The sequence below is a fragment of the Anomaloglossus baeobatrachus genome, chromosome 7 (assembly GCF_048569485.1).
Source record: "Anomaloglossus baeobatrachus isolate aAnoBae1 chromosome 7, aAnoBae1.hap1, whole genome shotgun sequence".
Lineage (NCBI taxonomy): Eukaryota > Metazoa > Chordata > Amphibia > Anura > Aromobatidae > Anomaloglossus > Anomaloglossus baeobatrachus.
The window spans coordinates 115,530,716-115,556,406 of record NC_134359.1 but is presented as its reverse complement, the minus strand read 5'-3'; the positions used below and the strand labels follow the sequence as shown (position 1 = coordinate 115,556,406).

General features: G+C 44.9%; 1 protein-coding gene across 1 annotated transcript in view; it reads left to right on the top strand.

Moving 5' to 3' along the window:
* MPP4 (MAGUK p55 scaffold protein 4) overlaps positions 1-25,130 on the top strand; it is a 77,762-nt gene extending 52,632 nt beyond the window's left edge. The window contains exons 19-22 of the mRNA XM_075318974.1: positions 18,561-18,654; positions 21,388-21,496; positions 23,041-23,175; positions 24,725-25,130. Of these exons, the coding sequence (XP_075175089.1) occupies positions 18,561-18,654; positions 21,388-21,496; positions 23,041-23,175; positions 24,725-24,910 (524 nt within the window). The 3' untranslated portion in view covers positions 24,911-25,130. The remainder of the gene's footprint in view (positions 1-18,560; positions 18,655-21,387; positions 21,497-23,040; positions 23,176-24,724) is intronic.
* The last annotated feature ends 561 nt before the right edge of the window (positions 25,131-25,691 follow it).

Below are 25,691 nucleotides of genomic sequence, written 5' to 3'. Positions count from 1 at the left end.
TGGAGGCGGGGGGAGAGAGGCTGCTGCTGGGGGAATGGGAGAGAGGGGCCAATGCTAGAGACAGAGGACAAGGGTTGAGGGATAGTGTAATGACAAAATCGATGGGGGGGAGTGTAAGGACTCAGAATAAGAGGGGGGCAGCATTGGGAGCTCATTATGGAGAAGGGGCAGCATGTGTGGGATCAGTATGGAGTGGAGCAATGTAGGGGAGTCAATATCAAGAGTGGGGTAGTGTGTGTGTGTGTGTGTGTGTGTGTGTGTGTGTGTGTATGTGTGTGGGGGGGGGGGGTCTCAGCATAAGCGCTAGTGTGGTGGTCTTAGTTTGATGAGTGGGGCAGCATGGAGGTGTCATTATGGAAAAGAGTAAGGCAGCATTAGGAGCTCATGGAGAGGGGCAACATGCATGGGACACAGTGAGGAGGGGGCAGTATGTATGGGACACTGTGAGGAGGGGGCAGCATGCATGGGACATTGTGAGGAGGGGGCAGCATGCATGGGACATTGTGAGGAGGGGGCAGCATGCATGGGACATTGTGAGGAGGGGGCAGCATGCATGGGACATTGTGAGGAGGGAGCAGCATGCATGGGACATTGTGAGGAGGGAGCAGCATGCATGGGACATTATGAGGAGAGAGCAGCATGCATGGAACACTGTGAGGAGGGGGCAGTATGCATGGGACACTGTGAGGAGGGGGCAGCATGCATGGGACATTGTGAGGAGGGGGCAGCATGCATGGGACATTGTGAGGAGGGGGCAGCATGATGTGAGGACAGTGTACAGATCATATTTCATAATTGAGGAAGGTGTGGTGGGTATAATTTATAAGGGAGGGCAGTGTGTAGTTTATTAGGGGCACTGTGACAGTCACAGTATATAAGTGGGGACGGTGTGGTGGGAATATTTTATACTCATGCTATGTTTTGATGTGCCTGTGGTGATCCCCATTGGGGGGGTTAGTGCCCTTCATTTCTCATTGATACTTTTTCAAGTGTTTTACAGAGTAGATCTGCCTTAAACAGATGTCGTGTGCGAAAACTCAGTTTTACGTTGTCACTAAGGGGCGCGACCACTTAAAGTGCCTAGGGCAGCATGAAGGCAAAATACAGCCCTGTGTGTGGGTGTCTGTGTAGGGCGGTGTTTGTGGTTCCCAGTGTGTGTGTGGTGTGTTGTGCAGTGCGTGTGTGGCGGTGTGTGTGTGTGTTTTGGGGGGAGGTGTGCACCCCCCATCGTGCTCCATCCCCCATGCTGCGCACCCCCCATCGTGCTCCATCCCCCATGCTGCGCACCCATCGTGCTCCATCTCCCATGCTGCGCACCCCCCATCGTGCTCCTTCCCCCATGCTGCGCACCCCCCATCGTACTCCATCCCCCATGCTGCGCACTCCCCATTGTGCTCCATCCCCCATGCTGCACACTCCCCATTGTGCTCCATCCCCCATGCTGCGCACTCCCCATCGTGCTCCATCCCCCATGCTGTGCATTCCCCATCGTGCTCCATCCCCCATGCTGCACACTCCCAAACGTGCTCCATCTCCCATGCTGCGCACTCCCCATCATGCTCCATCCCCCATGCTGCGCACTCCCAAATGTGCTCCATCCCCCATGCTGCGCACTCCCCATCGTGCTCCATCCCCCATGCTGCGCACCCCCCATCGTGCTCCATCCCCCATGCTGCGCACCCCCCATCGTGCTCCATCCCCCATGCTGCGCACCCCCCATCGTGCTCCATCCCCCATGCTGCGCACTCCCCATCGTGGTCCATCCCCCATGCTGCGCACTCCCCATCGTGCTCCATCCCCCATGCTGCGCACTCCCCATCGTGCTCCATCCCCCATGCTGCGCACTCCCCATTGTGCTCCATCCCCCATGCTGCGCACTCCCCATCGTTCTCCATCCCCCATGCTGTGCACCCCCCATTGTGCTCCACAGTCACACATCAGACAGTATACACGCACACATCTGATCGCATACACTCACACCCCACTTCTGCCTGTGCCCTCCGGTGGGCGGTCCCAGCAGCTGTGCTGCGCGCAGTGCTCTTCTGCCTTCTGCCGACACGCACACACCCGATCGCATACACGCACACACCCGATCGCATACACGCACACACCCGATCGCATACACGCACACACACATTGATGATATTGCACATACGAGCTCACACTCACAACATCCGGAGATACCACATGCTTCTGGCCATGTGATCCTCCGGCAGGTCCTGGAAGGTCACTGCACGCACAGTATCGCCGCAGAGAAGTGTGTGTGTGTGTGTGTGTGTGTGTGTGTCCGTTCTTATGTGTGTGCGTGTATGTGTGTTCCGCAGCTGCAGGACCTTGATGCGCTCACCTGGGAGCCGGTGTACGCTGGTAACCATGCTACACAAGATTACTCGATGTGTACCATGGTTACCAGCGTACCCCGCCCCCCGCTCGCACGGGAGCCCACCCTAGCGTACGCCGGCAACCCCAGCAATGCGAGGGTATGTGTCGGCTGGGTTGGCGGCGTACGCTGATGTGGGCTCTCGGGGGTACAGCACTCTCCTGGGAGTCGGGGCTCCGTGTCGGTTCGGGGAATGCGTGCGGGGGGCGGGGCGTGGCCGAGTTGCCAATGCGTGCAGGGGGCCGGGGTAAGAGGCCAATTTGTGTGGGGGGCGGAGCCTGGGCAAGCGGCCAATCCGTGTGGGGGCGGAGCCAAGGCGAGCGGCCAATCCGTGCGGGGTGCGGAGCCGAGGCGAGCGGCCAATGAGACGCTTGTCGCGGTAAGGACAGAATTTTGGAGCAAGACAGACAGACAGACAGACAGAATAAGGCAATTATATATATAGATATATACAGTACAGACCAAGAGTTTGGACACACATTCTCATTCAAAGAGTTTTCTTTATTTTCGTGACTCTGAAAATTGTAGATTCACATTGAAGGCATCAAAACTATGAATTAAAACATGTGGAATGAAATACTTAACAAAAAAGTGTGAAACAACTGAAAATATGTCTTATATTCTAGTTCTTCAAAGTAGCCACCTTTTGCTTTGATTACTGCTTTGCACACTCTTGGCATTCTCTTGATGAGCTTCAAGAGGCTGCGTCTGCTGCTCTTCACCTCCCCAGCGTGCCTGTCTGCATCCTCTGGGTGGCAGGAGAGGAGTCTGTGAGAAGGTGATAGTACGAGGCTCACCTCCTGGTATATTCATGGTGTTATAGGAAATAAGGGGGCACCTTTCCCCTATTGGGATCACTACCAGCAACAATAGACCATATCAAAAAAGAATTGCTGTATATAGGGATCAACCAATAAGATTTTGTTCAGATCATCAAAAATATATTTTATTGGCACAAATTTTATACATATAAAAATATCCACACAGAACAGTGAAAAATAACAAATAAAAACATCTAAAAACAGTCAACGAACACCCCAATACATAGTTCCATGTTAGGAACCCAGCACCAAGATCCTGAATGAAACTCCACTAGATGTACTTTCTGGATTATTCTGGATAGTCGGTGACTACCTGGTTTAATTATTGAATTGGGTATATTGATTTCCTCATTATAAGGTTATCTTCATCCCCTTCTTTTGCTAATATTTTGTACTTATTATATTGTATTTATTGATGGTGGTGCCAGATGGGGTACGATTCTCTAGAGTACTATATGGCATAGGGTTTGCAGTGAAAATTTGCACACAGGTCCTGCATTTATGCCTGTGAATATTATTGATTTGTATGTCTAGTGGAGTTTCATTCAGGACAGGGCCGGCGCCAGCACCCGGCAAACCCGGTCAAATGCCGGGGCCCTGAGCTGCCGGGGGAGCACACTCGCGGTGGCAGGAGTGGCGCACCGCTACTCAGGGGGGCCCGGTGGCCGTGCTGTCACCGCCCCCCGCCGAGGATCGCGCTTTCAATTGCATCGGTATCGCAGGTGCCAATACAATTGTGAGCAATGATGAGAGAGTGAGCGGCGCGCTCTCTCTCTTATCATTCTCCCCGCTGTGACTGTCGGCGTTCTGACAGCTCTGTAGAGGACCGCGGTGACGTCATCACTGCGCGCCTGCTGAGAGGTCAGAGCGAGCAACAGCAATGGACGACGCGCCGAGGAGACCGGATCAGCAGGGGAACGAGGAGAAGTGAGCCGCCCCTCTACTGACACGGGGCTCCCCTGACTCACAGGCCGGCCACTACACAGCGGCACTACACATAGGGGCCCGGCAGCCGCTCTGCAGAGTCGGCTGCCGGGCCCCTATGTGTAGTGCCGCTGTGTAGTGGCCGACAATGCGACCGTCAGGGGGCCGGCCTGTGAGTCAGGGGAGCCCAGTGTCAGTAGAGAGGCCCCTGACCTGGAGAGGCCCACCAGCCGTTTCTGACCTGCAGCAGAGCAGGAGTGCTCCTGACCTGCACAGAAGACAGAATAAGCCATCATGCAGGACCTGCAATGATGTCACGCCCATGTGACTGTGTGGGAGGAGACACAGGATGCCGGCAGAAAGCAAGAGATACTGAATCCTGATGGAGATTTGGACACATGATGACTGGTAATAAGAAAAGAGGTGACATGAGGGGAAAGGGGGCTACAGGGTGAGTGGCATATGAGGCTGCAGACTGTGACAGAAGAATGTGAAGGGGTGCAGAGTGTTTGAGAGGGGTAAGTTGGGGTACAGGCAGGGTGAGATATGTGGGCAGGGTGTGTGAGATATGGGGGTGTAGTGTGTGTGATCTGGGGGGTGCAGGTTGTGTGAGATGTGGGGGTGTAGTGTGTGTGATCTGGGGGGTGCAGGTTGTGTGAGATGTGGGGGTGTAGTGTGTATGATATGGGGGTGCAGGCTGTATGGGGAGCAGGGTGTGTGAGATATGGGGGTGTAGTGTGTGTGATCTGGGGGGTGCAGGCTGTATGGGGAGCAGGGTGTGTGAGATATGGGGGTGTAGTGTGTGATATGGGGGTGCAGGCTGTATGGGGAGCAGGGTGTGTGACATATGGGGGTGTAGTATGTGTGATATGGGGGTGCAGGCTGTATGGGGAGCAGGGTGTGTGACATATGGGGGTGTAGTGTGTGTGATATGGGGGTGCAGGCTGTATGGGGAGCAGGGTGTGTGAGATATGGGGGTGTAGTGTGTGTGATCTGGGGGGTGCAGGCTGTATGGGGAGCAGGGTGTGTGACATATGGGGGTGTAGTGTGTGTGATATGGGGGTGCAGGCTGTATGGGGAGCAGGGTGTGTGACATATGGGGGTGTAGTGTGTGTGATATGGGGGTGCAGGCTGTATGGGGAGCAGGGTGTGTGACTTATGGGGGCAGGGGAGTAACTACCGCGGTCGCAGGAGTCGGAAGGAGAAGAGAGGTACTTGTTTTTTTATTTTGCTGGCTGCATGACACATGGAGGCCTGGGGGTGCTGGCTGCATGATACATGGAGGTCTATGGGACTACATAATAAACATGAAGGACACCTTATACATGGACTAGGGGTGCATTATACATGGAGGAGTATGGGGCTGCATAATACAAAATGAATGACACCTTATACATGAAATATAGGGGTGCATTATACATGGAGGAGTATGGGGCTGCATAATACAATATGATGATTTATGGCGCTACATTATAATACATATAGGACTATGGGGGCTACATTATAATATATGGAGGAAAATGGAGGCTACCTTATACATGGACTATGGGTGTGCGTTATAAAACATTGAGGACTATGTGGTGCAGTATAATATATGGAGAACTATGGGGTGAATTATAATACATGGAGAACTTTGGGGAAATGCATTGTAATACATGGAGAACTATGGGGGTGCATTCTAATATATCAAGGGTTATGTGGGACCCTTTATACTACATGGAAGGCTATGTGGGGGCCATTATAGTATTTGGAGATCTATATACAAGGGGGGACAAAGATACAAGTATGGGATGGAAATGTTTTGTCCTGAGGGAAAAAGGCTCTTTCCCTCAGCACTCAGCTTTCCCATGCTCTGCTGTACATCTCTCAGCACCCAGCTTTCCCATGCTCTGATATGGGAAAGCTGGGTGCTGAGGGAAAGATGTATAGCAGAGCATGGGGAAGCTGGGTGCTGAGGACAAGATGGATATCAGAACATGGGAAAGCAGGGTACTGATAGAGGGATTTCAGATCATGGGAAACCTGGGTGCTGAGGCTAAGAGCCAAGTGTCAGCGTCATTATCCTGTACCCCAAGTGTCAGTGTCATTATTCCGTACCCTAAGTGTCGGTGTACGTGGAGGGGGACCCCGGTCCAAATTTTGCACCAGGGCCCATCAAACTCTAGTTACGCCACTGAGTATTAATCACTGTATTCTACATGAGGGTGCCTACTGCTATCTGGCTCTGAACTGTGCTGTATACAGGCTGTGCTATGTTATATAGCACAGCCTGCATATAGCACAGTGCAGAGCCAGATAGCAATAGGCACCCTCATGTAGCATACAGCTTGTATATAGCCTATATACAAGCTGTATGCTACATGAGGGTGCCTATTGCTATCTGGCTCTGCACTGTGCTATATACAGGCTGTGCTATATACAAGCTGTATGCTACATGAGGGTGCCTAATGCTTTCTGGCTCTGCACTGTGCTGTCTGGGTCTGCACTGTACTATATAGGTTTGTGTACTACATGAGGATACCTAATGCTATCTGGCTCTGCACTGTGCTATATAGGTGCTGTGTACTATATGAGGGTGCCTAATGCTATCTGGCTCTGCACTGTGGTATATAGGGGCTGTATACTACATGAGGGTGCCTAATGCTATCTGACTCTGCAATGTACTATATAGGGGCTCTGCACTACATGAGGGTGCTTAATGCTATCTGGCTTTGCACTGTGGTATATAGGGGCTATATACTACATGAGGGTGCCTAATGCTATATGTGTCTGCATTGTGCTATATGTGGGCTATATACAACATGGGGGCTGCTTAATGTTATATGGGGGCTGCATAGTGCATATGGGGGCTACATAATACTATATGGAGGACAATGGGGGCTTCATAACACAATATGGGGGCTGCAAACTACTATACCCCCAGAGTTGTATGTCCCCTCCACCCAGGTGCTGTATACCCCCTCAGAGCTGTATGTTCCCTCCACCCAGGTGCTGTATACCCCCTCAGAGCTGTATGTTCCCTCCACCCAGGTGCTGTATACCCCCTCAGAGCTGTATGTCCCCCCCCACCCCAGAGCTGTATACCCCCAGAGCTGCATGTCACCCCCCACCTCACAGTTGTTTGTCCCCCCCACCTCAGTCACTGCCCTCCTCTAGAGCTGTATGCCCCCCATTGCTGTATACCCCTTTCCTCAGTAATATATATTCCCCCAGTAATGTGTTTGTCCCCAGCCTCTCTTGTGATGTATATACAGCAGTGTTAGTGTGCTCTATGTGCGGCCATGTCTGTTAGACAAGCCGGGAGGTGAATGAGGCTGTTGCCGGCTTCCCAATATTAGAAATATATATACAGGATAAATATATAAAAATAATGTGTGTGTGCATGTATGATGTGTATCTATGTATGTCAGTGTATATGACTGTGTCTAGATTTATGTCTATTTATGTGTTTTTGTGAATTTCTCTTTAAATATGTATGTGTACGTGTGCCTGTATGTGTATGTATCTGTGCATGTCTATGTGTGGATGGGGCCCACTGAGACTCTTTCGCCCAGGGCCCACAAAAACCTGGAGCCGGCCCTGATTCAGGATCATGGTGCTGGGTTCCTAACATGGAACTATGTATTGGGGTGTTCGTTGACTGTTTTTAGATATTTTTATTTGTTATTTTTCACTGTTCTGTGTGGATATTTTTGTATGTATAAAACTTGTGCCAATAAAATATATATTTTTGATGATCTGAACAAAATCTTATCAGTATATTCATGGTGTCTGCAGTTGCTCCATCTGAGGCACAGTCTAATTTCAGATTATGTGGCCAGTAGTAGTCATGAAAAATTATTTGTAGAGTAAAGCCTAAGACACACGGCAGAAAAATCGGAGCGAGTGGGATGTGATAAAACATCGCATTCCACTCGGACCAATATTAGCCTATGTGCCAGCACCCATGAGCAATTATTTACTCAGCCTTAATCGGACTGAGAAAATAGTCGCAGCATGCTGCGAGTGTAATGCGATCCTTGTTTTTCTCACACCCACTCAAGTCTATGGGGCGAGAGAAAAATCGCACTGCACTCGCAGTACACCGGTGTTTGCGAGTGCAGGTCGAGAATGGCAATAGCCGGCAACGGAGGAGAGAGGGAGATAAATCCCTCCCTCCCCTCCGCAGCACTGGCCCGCCCCTCTTCAGAGCCGGCCCGCACCCCGCAGCTTTGGTCCGATCACATGATCGGACCTCAGTCGCAGTGACACTCGCATGACACTTGGCTACCGCTGTGCTGCCAGCGTGAGCCGAGTGTCATGCAAGGATCGCAGTAGTTCCCCGTGTGGCCCCAGCCTAAGACAATGAGAGGATTTAGCTGATATTCCAGACTTGGAGTAGAACCTGGGAGAATTTGAAGGAGGCTGGTGAGGCTGGGTCGGCATTCGTGGACAGAGCACAACAGTCTTAAATAAATTGGGGGATGTGGGTGGGAAAGAAGAAAAAGAAAAGGGTATTCATTAAATTATATTATTATTTGTGTTATATTTCATTTTTCATTTAATTTACTAAAAAAAAATAATTTTTTGTTCCTGTTGCATGGGGTTTAACTGGGTATTTTCTTTTGGGGGAGGTTTGATATTATGATATTTATTCATTGACTTCGATGTTGGTAGTTTTCATATATTTTTTTGAAAATTAATGTTCTTAAAAAAAATAGATTGCAAGACTTATGATTTTTCTAATATGGATGGGGGAAATGAGAGAAAAAAATAAAAATACAAATAGGCCTCATTCAGATGAATGTCCGCACCATGTTCAATTTTGATCTAACTTACCAATGCAAGTCTATGGGACCATGAAAAAAATCGGACAACTCTTGGATGACAATCCTATTATATCTTAGTGCTGTCCGTTTTTTACAGTCCGGTAGTAGAAGCTAGAAAATACTCCATAATTTATTTTTTTTTCCACAAAAAAAAAAAACTGATGAAACTCTGATGGTAAAAGCTGGCACACTGACCAAACATTGGCTTCTAGATGCAGGTGCAGCTGACAGATCTTTCTTTCCAAAGGCGCATCACGAAGAAGTTTGAATCTTTTTCCTGAAGCGGCTCTGCCAGTGATTTTCCAGTCACAATCAATGTTCCCTACTGAGTGCTGTGGTACATACAACTCTAGATTACATCCTAATGCTAGCCAGTGCCAGCGTCAGGATGTTGTTTGTGGGTAGAAATAACATGCTCTGTGCTCCCATACTACTCTTAAAATTAAGGCAGCAGTCGAAGTTTCTCCTATATGACATCTACAGCAGTCTTAAGGCCGCTTTACACGCTATGACATCGCTAAAGCGATGTCGTTGGGGTCACGGAATTTGTGACGCACATCCGGCCGCGTTAGCGATGTCGTTGCGTGTGACACCTATTAGTGATTTTGAATCGTCGCAAAAACGCGCAAAATCGCTAATCGGTGACATGCCCCCCTATTCCCAATTATCGTTGCTGCTGCAGGTACGATGTTGTTCGTCGTTCCTGCGTCAGCACACATCGCTATGTGTGACACCGCAGAAACGAGGAACCTCACCTTACCTGCGGCCGCCGACAATGAGGAAGGAAGGAGGTGGGCGGGATGTTACGTCCCGCTCATCTCTGCCCCTCCGCTTTTATTGGCCGGCCGCTTAGTGACGTCGTGGGGACGCCGAACGCACCTCCCCCTTGAGGGAAGGATTTTTCGGCAGTCACAGCAACGTCGCTAAACAGGTATGTGCGTGTGACGCTGCCGTGGCGATAATGTTCGCTATGGCAGCGATCACCACATATCGTTACAACGACGGGGGCGGGTGCTATCGCACGCGACATCGCTAGCAATTGCTAGCAATGTCGCAGCATGTAAAGCGGCCTTTAGTATGTGGTATGTGGTGTATATACAGCAGTCTCAGAGTATCCTATGTGATGAATACAGTGGTATCAGTTTATTCTATGTGATGTGTAGACAGCAAATTGTGTCTCCTATGTGATGTATACAATAGTCTCATTGTTCCCGATGCAGTGTATACAACAAATTTGGTGTATTTATGTTATTTATATATAGCAGTCTGTCTCCTATGTGATGTATACAGCAGCCTTAGTGTATCCTATTTAATGTATACAGAAGTCAAAATGTCTCCTATGTGATGTATATACAGAAATATTAGTGTATCCTCTGTGATGTATATGTAGCTGTTGGAGTCTTCTAGGTGTTGTATACTTCAGACCTCTCACTGCTTAAGGTATAAAAATGTTGCATGAGCAATGATGAATTTCCCACTTTGAGGAGACATCCAGTATAATATACAGTTAGGTCCAGAAATATTAGTTGTTTACAAAAACATGTTCAGAAATACAATTATATATACAAAAAAGGGCTGAAAGTGCACACTCCCAGCTGCAATATGAGAGTTTTCACATCCAAATCGGAGAAAGGGTTTAGGAATCATAGCTCTGTAATGCATAGCCTCCTCTTTTTCAAGGGACCAAAAGTAATTGGACAAGGGACTCTAAGGGCTGCAATTAACTCTGAAGGCGTCTCCCTCGTTAACCTATAATCAATGAAGTAGTTAAAAGGTCTGGGGTTAATTACAGGTGTGTGGTTTTGCATTTGGAAGTTGTTGCTGTGACCAGACAACATGCGGTCTAAGGAACTCTCAATTGAGGTGAAGCAGAACATCCTGAGGCTGAAAAAAAAGAAAAAATCCATCAGAGAGATAGCAGACATGCTTGGAGTAGCAAAATCAACAGTCGGGTACATTCTGAGAAAAAAGGAATTGACTGGTGAGCTTGGGAACTCAAAAAGGCCTGGGCGTCCACGGATAACAACAGTGGTGGATGATCGCCGCATACTTTCTTTGGTGAAGAAGAACCCTTTCACAACTTCAACTGAAGTCCAGAACACTCTCAGTGAAGTAGGTGTATCTGTCTCTAAGTCAACAGTAAAGAGAAGACTCCATGAAAGTAAATACAAAGGGTTCACATCTAGATGCAAACCATTCATCAATTCCAAAAATAGACAGGCCAGAGTTAAATTTGCTGAAAAACACCTCATGAAGCCAGCTCAGTTCTGGAAAAGTATTCTATGGACAGATGAGACAAAGATCAACCTGTACCAGAATGATGGGAAGAAAAAAGTTTGGAGAAGAAAGGGAACGGCACATGATCCAAGGCACACCACATCCTCTGTAAAACATGGTGGAGGCAACGTGATGGCATGGGCATGCATGGCTTTCAATGGCACTGGGTCACTTGTGTTTATTGATGACATAACAGCAGACAAGAGTAGCCGGATGAATTCTGAAGTGTACCGGGATATACTTTCAGCCCAGATTCAGCCAAATGCCGCAAAGTTGATCGGACGGCACTTCATAGTACAGATGGACAATGACCCCAAGCATACAGCCAAAGCTACCCAGGAGTTCATGAGTGCAAAAAAGTGGAACATTCTGCAATGGCCAAGTCAATCACCAGATCTTAACCCAATTGAGCATGCATTTCACTTGCTCAAATCCAGACTTAAGACGGAAAGACCCACAAGCAAGCAAGACCTGAAGGCTGCGGCTGTAAAGGCCTGGCAAAGCATTAAGAAGGAGGAAACCCAGCGTTTGGTGATGTCCATGGGTTCCAGACTTAAGGCAGTGATTGCCTCCAAAGGATTCGCAACAAAATATTGAAAATAAAAATATTTTGTTTGGGTTTGGTTTATTTGTCCAATTACTTTTGTCCTCCTAAAATGTGGAGTGTTTGTAAAGAAATGTGTACAATTCCTACAATTTCTATCAGATATTTTTGTTCAAACCTTCAAATTAAACGTTACAATCTGCACTTGAATTCTGTTGTAGAGGTTTCATTTCAAATCCAATGTGGTGGCATGCAGAGCCCAACTCGCGAAAATTGTGTCACTGTCCAAATATTTCTGGACCTAACTGTACATCTGTGTTCAGAACACCATACTTCTGCAAGCAGATCTTTTCAATTTTTACCATTTCAAAGAGTTGACTGCACTCCAGATTGATACAAACCTAGCAAAGTAGTTGTGAGAAGCAACATAATCCATACCATGTAACATCACACATCTTACCAAAGAGAAGCAGCACCAGCCATCACATTAGGGCTGAGTTGGATAAATGCTTGACCAAATACAGCAGGATCATTTTAAAGTTCAAAATTTTGAACGGCCCATGAATTTTAGTATAAATATCCAAATGGCCGTTGGCAAAAAAAAGTTTTCCCATCCCTAATTTATTCTAACGAGATGTCATCGATATCAAAGTCACAGAAAACACTTTTTATAGTAAATATGATGGAAACAAGGAAGAGTGCCATTTATTTCTGGAGATAAATCATAAAAAATGTTGCATAGATACAGACAAGTTGCAAAGACTTAAGGGTGCTTTACATGTTGCGACATCGCTAACGATATATCGTTGGGGTCACGGTGTTTGTGACGCACATCCGGCATCATTAGCGACATCACGGCGTGTGACAGCTAGGAGCGATGATCAACGATCGCAAAAACGGCAAAAATCGTTGATCGTTGACACGTCGCTCCAAATTATAATGGTGTTGGTGTTTCATTCCGCCGGTTGTTCGTCGTTCCTGCGGCACCACACATCGCTGTGTGTGACGCCGCAGGAACAAGAACATCATCCTACCTGCGTCCATCGGAAAGAAGGAAGGAAGGAGGTGGGCGGCATGTTCCGGCCGCTCATCTCCTCCCCTCCTCTTCTATTGGGCGGCCCTTTTGTGACGCCGCTGTGATGTCTCTTTGATGCCAAATGCACCTCCCACTTGAAGGAGGGATTTTTTGGCAGCAACAGCGACGTCGCTGAACAGGTATGTGCGTGTGACGCTGCCGTAGCGATATTGTTCGCTACGGCAGCGATCACCACATTTCTCACAAACAACGGGGGCGGGTGCTATCGCTATGTGTGACACCACAGAAACGAGGAACCTCACCTTACTTGCGGCCGCCGGCAATGAGGAAGGAAGGAGGTGGGTGGGATGTTACGTCCTGCTCATCTCCGCCCCTCCGCTTTTATTGGCCGGCCGCTTAGTGATGTCGCGGGGACGCCGAACGCACCTCCCCCTTGAGGGCTCATGTTAGAATATAATCACATAGGAGTACACAATAAGCTTAACATTTAGGAAATTGTGTGTTGTTCTCTAATTTTGATCTCTAGTGTATACATAGCTCTACACTATATAGAATAATGTATTGTATGAAGCCATGCACTGGCGGACATATAGCCGATAACCGCGGTTGTTTGAAAGAGCCTATGGGTCATCAAACATCACTGCTATGCACCGAGCACTGACAACAGCATGCAGCGGCACAGCGGTAAGTAGTGAAGGCCATTAAACGTTACTGCTGTGCACCGCACACTGATGGTAGTTCCAGGCACATAGCTGTGACATTTAATGGCCACCGGTCTATCAACGGTCACACATGTTTGCGAGCGGCCTCTGATAGGACGGCGGCCAATTAAACGTCACTGTTATGTGCCTGGTATTGCTATCAGCATGCGGTGCATAGCAGTGATGTTTAACGGCCATCACTGCTTACTGCTGTGCCGCGAAGGCTGTAGTGACTCAGCGTGAGACTGCAGAGACAAGCAGTACACACTGAGGGACAGTGTGAGAGAGAGAACATTGTGGGGTGGATGGCCCACATGGAAAATGGGGGGCACAGTATTAAGAAGTGAAAGAACAGTATAAAGAAGGGGGGCACATTATGGATAAGTGAGACCATAGGAGGCTGTATGAATAACAGAGAGCATAGGGGGATCAGTATAGATAAGTGAGAGCATAGGGGGAACAGTATAGATAAGTGAGAGCATAGGGGGATCAGTATAGATAAGTGGAAGCATAGGGGGATCAGTATAGATAAGTGGAAGCATAGGGGGATCAGTATAGATAAGTGGAAGCATAGGGGGATCAGTATAGATAAGTGGGAGCATAAAGGGGGCAGTATGGAAAAGTGCGAGCATAGGGGGATTGTAAGGAGACGTTGGAGCATAGGGGGCATAGTATAGAGAAGTAGGGGAAATATATGTTGAGGTGGTAGCATAGAGGGGCAGTATGGAGAGGTAGATCTGTTTTCTAGTAACAACCTTACCATTGTTAGGGTATGTTTTCCACAGCAAACAGTTGACATGCTGCGGTCTGGAAAGCCACACTACAGATCCGTGTTTGCTGTGGAAAAAACAAGAACAATGGGCACAGGATTTCTAGAAATCCCGTCTACTGTGCTTGTACTGAAAACACGCTACATCCAAAACACTACAAACACTGATTGTGGGCACGCACCTTTAAAGAAAGCTCCCATTACATTTTGTATTCACTGAATACATTGTATACACTGAATACATTCACTGAATTCGTTGTATTCACCTCCGATGACATTTGTATCACTGCATGTGATGTAGCGTGATAATATACTCACCTATAGCTACTCTCTCTGGTGTCCAGCAACAGCCTCCTCTTCTCAGTGATGCCGCTGCGCTACAGACTCTCTGGGACACGCTGCTCTGCATGTCTCAGAGGTGACATTTTGCCTTGGGGAGGAGGAGGGGGGGGGGCCCATACACAATTCTTGCACAGGGGCCCTTTGCTCTCAGTGTCTGCCCCTGAAGCCATGTATACAGTATATAGAGTGGGAGCAGAGTGTGTGTATATGTAATACACACACATTTTGCAATTTCTCCTAGCTACCAATTTCATAAATCAAAGACTTGAATTATAGAAACATCAATTTTATTGGTTTATCAAACACAATTTAAAAACACCGTATATATGCAAATGCACCAGAATAGTTGAAGGTATATTACCCTGATGATTCCCATTAGTGCTCCTCGACGCGTTTCTCCCCTTCCATAGCCGGGGTTCTTCAGGAGGCCTTACATTCAATGGTTAATCCAATATGTTATCAGATACAGTTAGGTCCAGAAATATTTGGACAGTGACACAATTTTCGCGAGTTGGGCTCTGCATGCCACCACATTGGATTTGAAATGAAACCTCTACAACAGAATTCAAGTGCAGATTGTAACGTTTAATTTGAAGGTTTGAATAAAAATATCTGATAGAAATTGTAGTAATTGTACACATTTCTTTACAAACACTCCACATTTTAGGAGGTCAAAAGTAATTGGACAAATAAACCAAACCCAAACAAAATATTTTTATTTTCAATATTTTGTTGCGAATCCTTTGGAGGCAATCACTGCCTTAAGTCTGGAACCCATGGACATCACCAAACGCTGGGTTTCCTCCTTCTTAATGCTTTGCCAGGCCTTTACAGCCGCAGCCTTCAGGTCTTGCTTGTTTGTGGGTCTTTCCGTCTTAAGTCTGGATTTGAGCAAGTGAAATGCATGCTCAATTGGGTTAAGATCTGGTGATTGACTTGGCCATTGCAGAATGTTCCACTTTTTTGCACTCATGAACTCCTGGGTAGCTTTGGCTGTATGCTTGGGGTCATTGTCCATCTGTACTATGAAGCGCCGTCCGATCAACTTTGCGGCATTTGGCTGAATCTGGGCTGAAAGTATATCCCGGTACATTTCAGAATTCATCCGGCTACTCTTGTCTGCTGTTATGTCATCAATAAACACAAGTGACCCAGTGCCATTGAAAGCCATGCATGCCCATGCCATCACGTTGCCTCCACCATGTTTTACAGAGGATGTGGTGTGCCTTGGATCATGTGCCGTTCCCTTTCTTCTCCAAACTTTTTTCTTCCCATCATTCTGGTACAGGTTGATCTTTGTCTCATCTGTCCATAGAATACTTTTCCAGAACTGAGCTGGCTTCATGAGGTGTTTTTCAGCAAATTTAACTCTGGCCTGTCTATTTTTGGAATTGATGAATGGTTTGCATCTAGATGTGAACCCTTTGTATTTACTTTCATGGAGTCTTCTCTTTACTGTTGACTTAGAGACAGATACACCTACTTCACTGAGAGTGTTCTGGACTTCAGTTGATGTTGTGAATGGGTTCTTCTTCACCAAAGAAAGTATGCGGCGATCATCCACCACTGTTGTCATCCGTGGACGCCCAGGCCTTTTTGAGTTCCCAAGCTCACCAGTCAATTCCTTTTTTCTTAGAATGTACCCGACTGTAGATTTTGCTACTCCAAGCATGTCTGCTATCTCTCTGATGGATTTTTTCTTTTTTTTCAGCCTCAGGATGTTCTGCTTCACCTCAATTGAGAGTTCCTTAGACCGCATGTTGTCTGGTCACAGCAACAACTTCCAAATGCAAAACCACACACCTGTAATCAACCCCAGACCTTTTAACTACTTCATTGATTACAGGTTAACGAGGGAGACGCCTTCAGAGTTAATTGCAGCCCTTAGAGTCCATTGTCCAATTACTTTTGGTCCCTTGAAAAAGAGGAGGCTATGCATTACAGAGCTATGATTCCTAAACCCTTTCTCCGATTTGGATGTGAAAACTCTCATATTGCAGCTGGGAGTGTGCACTTTCAGCCCATATTATATATATAATTGTATTTCTGAACATGTTTTTGTAAACAGCTAAAATAACAAAACTAAACCAGAACAAAAGGCGTCTCCCTCATTAACCTGTAATCAATGAAGTAGTTAAAAGGTCTGGGGTTGATTACAGGTGTGTGGTTTTGCATTTGGAAGCTGTTGCTGTGACCAGACAACATGCGGTCAAAGGAACTCTCAATTGAGGTGAAGCAGAACATCCTGAGGCTGAAAAAAAAGAAAAAAATCTATCAGAGAGATAGCAGACATGCTTGGAGTAGCAAAATCAACAGTGGGGTACATTCTGAGAAAAAAGGAATTGACTGGTGAGCTTGGGAACTCAAAAAGGCCTGGGCGTCCACGGATGACAACAGTGGTGGATGATCGCCGCATACTTTCTTTGGTGAAGAAGAACCCTTTCACAACATCAACTGAAGTCCACAACACTCTCAGTGAAGTAGGTGTATCTGTCTCTAAGTCAACAGTAAAGAGAAGACTCCATGAAAGTAAATACAAAGGGTTCACATCTAGATGCAAACCATTCATCAATTCCAAAAATAGACAGGCCAGAGTTAAATTTGCTGAAAAACACCTCATGAAGCCAGCTCAGTTCTGGAAAAGTATTCTATGGACAGATGAGACAAAGATCAACCTGTACCAGAATGATGGGAAGAAAAAAGTTTGGAGAAGAAAGGGAACGGCACATGATCCAAGGCACACCACATCCTCTGTAAAACATGGTGGAGGCAACGTGATGGCATGAGCATGCATGGCTTTCAATGGCACTGGGTCACTTGTGTTTTTTGATGACATAACAGCAGACAAGAGTAGCCGGATGAATTCTGAAGTGTACCGGGATATACTTTCAGCCCAGATTCAGCCAAATGCCGCAAAGTTGATCGGACGGCGCTTCATAGTACAGATGGACAATGACCCCAAGCATACAGCCAAAGCTACCCAGGAGTTCATGAGTGCAAAAAAGTGGAACATTCTGCAATGGCCAAGTCAATCACCAGATCTTAACCCAATTGAGCATGCATTTCACTTGCTCAAATCCAGACTTAAGACGGAAAGACCCACAAACAAGCAAGACCTGAAGGCTGCGGCTGTAAAGGCCTGGCAAAGCATTAAGAAGGAGGAAACCCAGCGTTTGGTGATGTCCATGGGTTCCAGACTTAAGGCAGTGATTGCCTCCAAAGGATTCGCAACAAAATATTGAAAATAAAAATATTTTGTTTGGGTTTGGTTTATTTGTCCAATTACTTTTGACCTCCTAAAATGTGGAGTGTTTGTAAAGAAATGTGTACAATTCCTACAATTTCTATCAGATATTTTTGTTCAAACCTTCAAATTAAACGTTACAATCTGCACTTGAATTCTGTTGTAGAGGTTTCATTTCAAATCCAATGTGGTGGCATGCAGAGCCCAACTCGCGAAAATTGTGTCACTGTCCAAATATTTCTGGACCTAACTGTATATAGAGGCATTTTTACCTGAGGATTTTCTGTGTGTAAGGAAATCCTTTTGGAAAGTGTGGAGTCTAAAGTCGTTCCTCACTATACACTGAGCGGTGACTAAAACCACGCTGACCGTATCTCGATGACTGAAAGCTTGAGGCAGCCTGGAGGAATAAAGTTCATTGCCTCCTGGCAGCGGGGCTCTAAGAGCAGCGGCCTCATGGCATCATAATGCTATTAGCCTGCAGATTAACCACAAATCTGCAGGTTAAGTCTTTTATTTTTTTTACATGACAGGTTCCCTTTAAATGAGGTGCAAAGAAGAATTAGGTGGAATGAAGAACCGTAAAAAACTAGACAATAAAGCATAATGAAAAATAACTTGGGCCTATCATGTCCATTTTACTTTACTAAAAGTTTCTTTGTCAATCATATTACACAAGACAAATATTAACAAAAAGGATTTATGTTCCAACAGACACCTCTCGCCACAAGAAGAGCTACGAAGAGAATGGGCGGGAATATTTCTTTGTATCTAAAGAGACATTTGAAAGCATGATATACAGCCACAGGTATGTCAACTCCCAGGACGCAAAAAAGGTGCCATACTTGCCAATAGCTGGTCACAACACTAATACACTACAGCATGCAGCAGCCCCATAATAAAAGTCGTAGGCAGCAGCATTGCAAAATATTGATGTACAACCAATCACATACCTACCAATGATGGGAGGAATTTTAGCTCTTTAAAGGGAATCTGTCAGCAGGTTTTTGCTATGTAAGCTGAAGACAGCATGCTGCAAAGGTTAACACAGAGAATTCAGGGATGCCTGTCTTGTCATAGTCCGATCTGTTTATATTCTATGTTTGTTTAAGCAGCAGGACCCTTATCATTTCTTGGACTACAAAATCCTGCTTACGGCAGTCTGGCATGGCCCTTCATCTGATTGGCACCTCACTGTCAATGCTCAATCTCTATAGAGATTTTGGTGTGGGCAGGGACAGCTTTCTGGACTCTGATACATGACTAATGCTAAAAACTCTGATTGTGTCAGAATGGCTGCACCCAGTAATCTAACTGATACATCGTTGGATTCAGGATCTCTTTGCTACATCATGCTGCTCTCGGATGAAGTAGCAAAAACCTGCTGACAGATTCCCTTTAACACTATAGATGTACCAGGCCTGTATTAGGTGTCACACAAATAGATGTAGTTTGCCATGCCGGCTGATTATGCCCATATTATTAGATCAGGCAGGCTCCCCAGTACTATATAGGTGTACCCCACAGGATCACCTCCAGCATTACAGCACCTCTCTGCATCCTGAAAACATGACAAGATACAGCCAGTATTACTTCATTTTTGGCCAAAATACGCACACATCCTCCATCAAGGACTTCATTGTCTTGAGACCCTACACTGAAATTTAAAGCAGTTAAAAGAATGTAAAATCTCCCAATAGAGTTAAAGTAAATCCATAATCAACCTTCCATGTTGATAAATTCATAGTTTGTATATTAGCAATTGTGAAAGATAAAAATAATTTTATTAAATTGCCATAGTTCAGAATTAAAGATAATGTCCACTTATAGACACCATTTTATAGTTTATACAAAGATATACCATAATACATTTATTGAGATGACGTAAACTTCATCTACCCGAAGTTACAACCAGTATAATAGTCCTGCTGGCGGCCATTGGAAACAGTCAGAAAAGCTATGTGGGATCATCTACATCTTACTGTTTTGGACAGCTGACATTAGTGTGTCTGGTGATGATGACACTTTCCAAAATGTATCTCACCTAAGCACATTCAAAACAGGAGACTTCAGTCTAAAACGCGCAGTAATATTTCTCCTGAACACATTATGCAAATAAGAAAAAAATATGTAAAAATTCCAAGTGGAAGGAAATGGTGGAAAAACGTAACTCTATTTTTTTGGGGTTTTGTTTTTACGGTGTTCATTTTGCTATAACCGTGGTAATAGGATTATTTATGTCAGAATGGTACAAAGTAATTTATATATAGATTTCCTTTATGCAGTGTAATGTTACAAATAAACTGTAAGGTTGACAATCCACTGGTTACTAAAGTGCACGAAGACCTCCCTGTCTACAGAGCTTCTTCCAGGTATCACACTAGTCATTGTGGTAGACTGGGGCGTATCTACTATAATAGGTGCAGGGGTTGCAATCGCACACGGGCCCTGGAGCCCCCATATGAATAGATCATTACTATTAGACCTGTAATAATTGGGGGCCCTGTTGGCTTCATGTGTCTGAAGTTCACAGTCCATGTATGGACCACTAGTTAAAGGGAATCAGTCACCAGGTTTTTGCCACCTAATCTAAGAGCTGCATAACATAGGGGCAAAGATCCTGAAGCCAGCGATGTGTCACTTACTAGGCTGCTTGCTGTACTATTGATAAAATCATTGTTGGAAAACTAGAGACAGGCAAGCACCACGTGAATATAGAGCAAGAGGCCTGTGTACTGGCGGACACAGATGGAAAAGGGCCCCTTTGCAAGAACAATATATGGGCTTTTTGTAGTACCAAAAGCTCAGCAAAATGTACATTTTCACCTGCTTTGGAGGTAGCAATGGGCCTCCCAACCTCTTGGGCCCCTGTGGAGCCACACAGGCTGCACCAATGATATGTCTGCCCCTGGGCCTATGCCATATCCCCTGAGCAAGCATGAGTAAAAGAAAGATAAGGGGTTTACAAAAGGCATCAAGGGGCCAGCATAATAAAGTATAAGCTGCTAAAATCATTGTTTATCACTAGAGGAGTAGTAAACCTGCTGCCATGTCCTCCATATTCATAAACTCTATATAACCCCACCCCCACTACTGATTCGCAGCTTGCTGTCCATACAGAAAGCTGCCAAACAGTGGTGTGGGTGTGGTTACACACAGCTCCGCATTCAGAGAACTGTTTCATCTGCAGCAGATAAAACAAGGATTTTATCAAAAGTGCAGTAAGTGATAAATCACTAGAATCAGGGTCTCTGCCCCTATATTATCTTGCTCACAGATCTTGACAGATTCCCTTTCTCAGACTAACTGCAAGTTTCTGGACTTGAGCTGAACTCATCAGATTTGGCTATGCAGCTGTTGGTTTGGGTCAGGAGACCGGCGTCCGTATATAGGCTGTGAAAAGCACACAAAAAACTAGCTTATTCTAGCATTTATTTCCATGCATTGCCTTCAGCCCCACATACACCCTGTAGGTCTCAGTATACTGAATAGCTGACTGGTATTTAGGTTCACTTATTTTATTTTCAATATTTTTTATCAGTTTCCTGGAGTATGGAGAATACAAAGGACACATGTATGGTACCAGCGTGGACACCGTGAAAGAAGTACTGGATGCTGGAAAAATCTGCGTCATTGACTTGGAGCCACTGGTTAGTCTACTACATATGGGTGTCCGCCTGCAGAAAGCGTATAGCGTATACGCCTGAAAACGGTGCAAGACAGCGCACACGATGACTCCATCTGCTCCATTATAATCAGTGGCCCTGTCAGCGCATGCGTCCAAAACACGTTTTGGAGGGGGGGGGGGCAGACGGAGGCCCCGATGGGACCACTGAACGTGGGTAATATATATATATATAGTCAGCATGGTTATGGTGATACGAAACTTAAATATGTATAGCATATTAAAAAGAAGCCGCCATTTTCTGAAACTTGTGCTTTTTTTTTTCTGTCTATAGACCTGTGTATTTGTTTTCTTTTTGAGCTGAGGTTTTTATTTTACACCATTTGGGAGTACATACAATTTTATAATTGCGCTTTTTTTTTTGCATATTTCGGGGGCGACCAAAAGACAACTATCTATTTTCGGCATTTAACATGCAGTCTAAAAGTGTAAATAATTTTATATTTTGATTGATTTGAGTTCTACAGACAAATGATACCAAATATGTTTATTTTTAAACATATATATATATATATATATATATATATGTATATATATATATATATATATATATATACATATATATATACATATATATATATATATATATATATGTGGATAAAATAGGTTATGTTTTGTTTTTTTACTATTATTTTTCTGACTTTCCTATTTGGTTCCCCCTAGGACGTGAAGCTGTGATCATTGGTATTAGCACACCGCTTATTGGGGGCTTTACAGCTCCTTATACATTGAGGTTGAAGGTTAACAGAATGTTATAATTTTGATCAAATACTGCACAGAGAGTAGGGAGCAGTTCAGGTCCGCATTGGGAACACTTTTACTATGTTAGGTCCCAATAATACACATTATTTATGGGCATAGTAGTCAATATTTCAAGAAAAACTGTTGAAGTTGTTAAACAGAATCTGTCAATAAGATCACCCCCCCCAAAAAAAAACACCCCAAAAAAATAGAAACAAAACACATAACCAAGCTAGCAAGCAGGTATTAGAAGGTATAAAGGATTAGAAGGATTTACATTTTAATCTATTGCTGTAATCCTGAAATTTATTTGCCTTTTTGTTCATATGCATATAAGGCATTAAGTGCTCTGGGTGTGGACAGAGCACTTCCTGAGCCTCTGCCTCCCATGGTTATTTCCCTACACAGCACCACCTCCTTAGCTTGATTGATAGCTCGCTGTCTGTGTGATCAGCAGGGAAGGAAATCAGACAGTGACCTGTCAATCAAGCTAGAGAAGCCTGTGTCGGGAGGGGAAACAAGGTCAGGAGGCGGAGTCTTCTGAAGTGCTCCGTCACGCCAAGAGCACTTAACATCTCATTTGCATAGATATAAAAACACTAATTACTCTGGAATGCAGTAATAGAGGATACAAACGTTTAGATGGATTTACATTTCAAAGACCTACATATTTGCTTGGCGTTGGTGGGTTGATCTTACTGACAGATTCCCTTTAAAAAAAAGCTTTGGTACATATTCCCATTCTCATTCCATTCTGTCTTGTTACAGGGCATTACAGGGACTCGGACGCATGAACTTAAACCTTATGTAATATTTATAAAGCCAGCGAGCCGAAGCTCCATGAGGCAGACAAGAAGAAATGCCAGCATCCTCACTGACTACTATGTGAACCTGAAGTATAAGGTACTGTTTATTTTTTTTGTATATGTTATTGCCATTAATAGTGGTATAGGTCTTGTAAGTCCCAATAGACGCGACCACATATGCGCCTACATTATCAAAACTTAGACAAGACAGTAGCGGAGGACGTTCTACTTGTGACACTATTGATGACGTTGCTGCCAGGCTTATTATTGAGGGTATGATAATAATCGGTATATCTTAATTCCACTACCTTTCATTAAAAGGTGTTTATATATTTAGCTCATGTTTCGGGTGCATCATAAGACAAGTAGTGTGCACCACTTGCGGGTTCTATGCTTTAAAGCCTGCTCCCGCTGCTCTGAAGCTGCAGTGCCGCTACACTACTCCAATACTTCAGAAGCAAAGAACAGCACTGGGTAGTATATAGTTTTGACCATCGGGCAATCATGCTGTGGATCCGAACTATCAATCCTCAGAGCAGACCGCCCCTCCAGAAACCAAGAAGCCAGGAGCTAAAGGAATAGTGCGCTCCTGAAGACAGAGTAGCTGAGTTATCAAGTAGGTTTTCACCACAATTCTGGGGTACAACAGCTTGACATGTTGCACAAATTTTGTAACTTATGGCATCTTCACCCCAGTCCCAGCCAGCGCCAACCTTTTGAAAAGTGGTCAGACCTCAGGTATGATGGGTGTAGCCTAGGGTGCCACATTCATTACTTACATGACAAGTACAACGATTAACAGCAAGCAAGCCGATTTCAAAAATGCAATAATACTTTATTAATAAATAAAAATATTAATAAACACATAAAACCCGGATGGTATTGATATGGGGGAGCCAGCACTCACAAAACATATTTCACAATCTATCATAGTATTCAATTAGTTACATCCAGTTTATTATTAATAATAATAATAATAAAAACGATAAGTAAACTATACATGGCAGAGGAAAACATTGCCTGTTATAAAGTTGCATGTAACAAAAATAAATTATCCATATGTATTGAAGGTAGAACAAAAAATAATAATAAATAATCATACAAAGAGCAACCAATATTACCAACAGGCAGCTGATCTAATGCCAGGAGTGGTGCAGCGACCTCTCACACTGACGCGCGTTTCGCAACAGGCGTGCTTTGTCCAGGAGTCAATTACAGGTGTTAATTACATGACAAGTACGCTAACCACTGTCTAATGCACAATTTTTTCAGTTTGTACGAGTTGAAACATACTTCAAATTCATTAAATAAGTGCACCCCTCCTAATTGATTTGGTGTATCCTACTCCAGAGCTTTCTTCATTAAAGGGATTGTCCCACAAACAAAATTAATTTTACTCAATAGATCTCAGAATAATAATTTCCACAACTAGATGCATTTAAAATACTGTTCCTGTGCTGAGATAATCTTATATATGTGTCCTTGCTGTGTACTGTGTAATGGCCGTGTCTGACTGTACAGAATGTGAAAAGTGATGCGTGACTGACTGCAAGACATAGAGAATCCAAACTGATCTTTTATAGAAATTCTATTTATATTGTGCACTGTATACAATGGCCATTTTGCTGTTTTTGCTAAATCTGCAGGAGGAAGACTTTCAGGAGATAGAAGAAGCTGCCAAGAAGATGGAGGAACAGTTTAGCCAGTTTTTTGACCAAGTGTTGGTGAATGATGATCTGCAGTCGGCCAGTGTCCAGCTCCTGTCTATTGTTCGCCGTGCTCAAGATGAGCCACAATGGATTCCTGCATCTTGGATCTGCTCAGATTCATAATTATATAAAAACTATTAATTACTAAGGACTAAAAAAATATAATATATATTTGCTGTTCAGTGTGTTCTAAGAGATAATGTGAGATCCATTTGATAACAGTAAGGCCGCTTTCACAGTGTGTTCTGATCTCCATTCAGAGGTCCCATCGGGGATTCCGTCTGAACCCCCCCTCCCTCGCAAAACGGGTTTTGGACATGTGCGCCAACGGGGGGCCACTGACTATTGGGGCAGACAGTCACTGTGCGCCATTTTTGGGTGCATACGCTTACTTGGTTTTTCTAAAGCGGCTTCACCTATTGAAACCTTGGCAGATCTGAAATCTTTAAGATGTCGTGTGCACATAGTCTAGGTAACTTCATGTAGCACGGTTTCGCTCGCTGTCTTATGTGCAATGTATGAATTGTCTGTTCTAATAATTTTCTTTGCAATGTCGTGTTTTTAGTAGATTGTTAATTAAGAGAATTGTAGCTGCTGAATCTTCTATATACCAAACCGCCCTCACATTGCAGTCACCCCCCCCCCCACTCAGTATTAAAACACTTTACCTCAGGCCTTATTCAGATATCTGTTTTTCATATACATGTTCTACCCCTGTTCACAGACAGAACACATATGCATTATAGTCTGTGAGGTTCTTCAGGTTTATTTGCAGTATTGGGGGGGGGAAGAATCAGGGAGATATCAAATAGCTGATATTGATCTACAACATGGATCACGATCATTCACACAAGTCTACAGATCTGTGAAAATCACTAAAACACATGGCTGTATCAGTCGACAA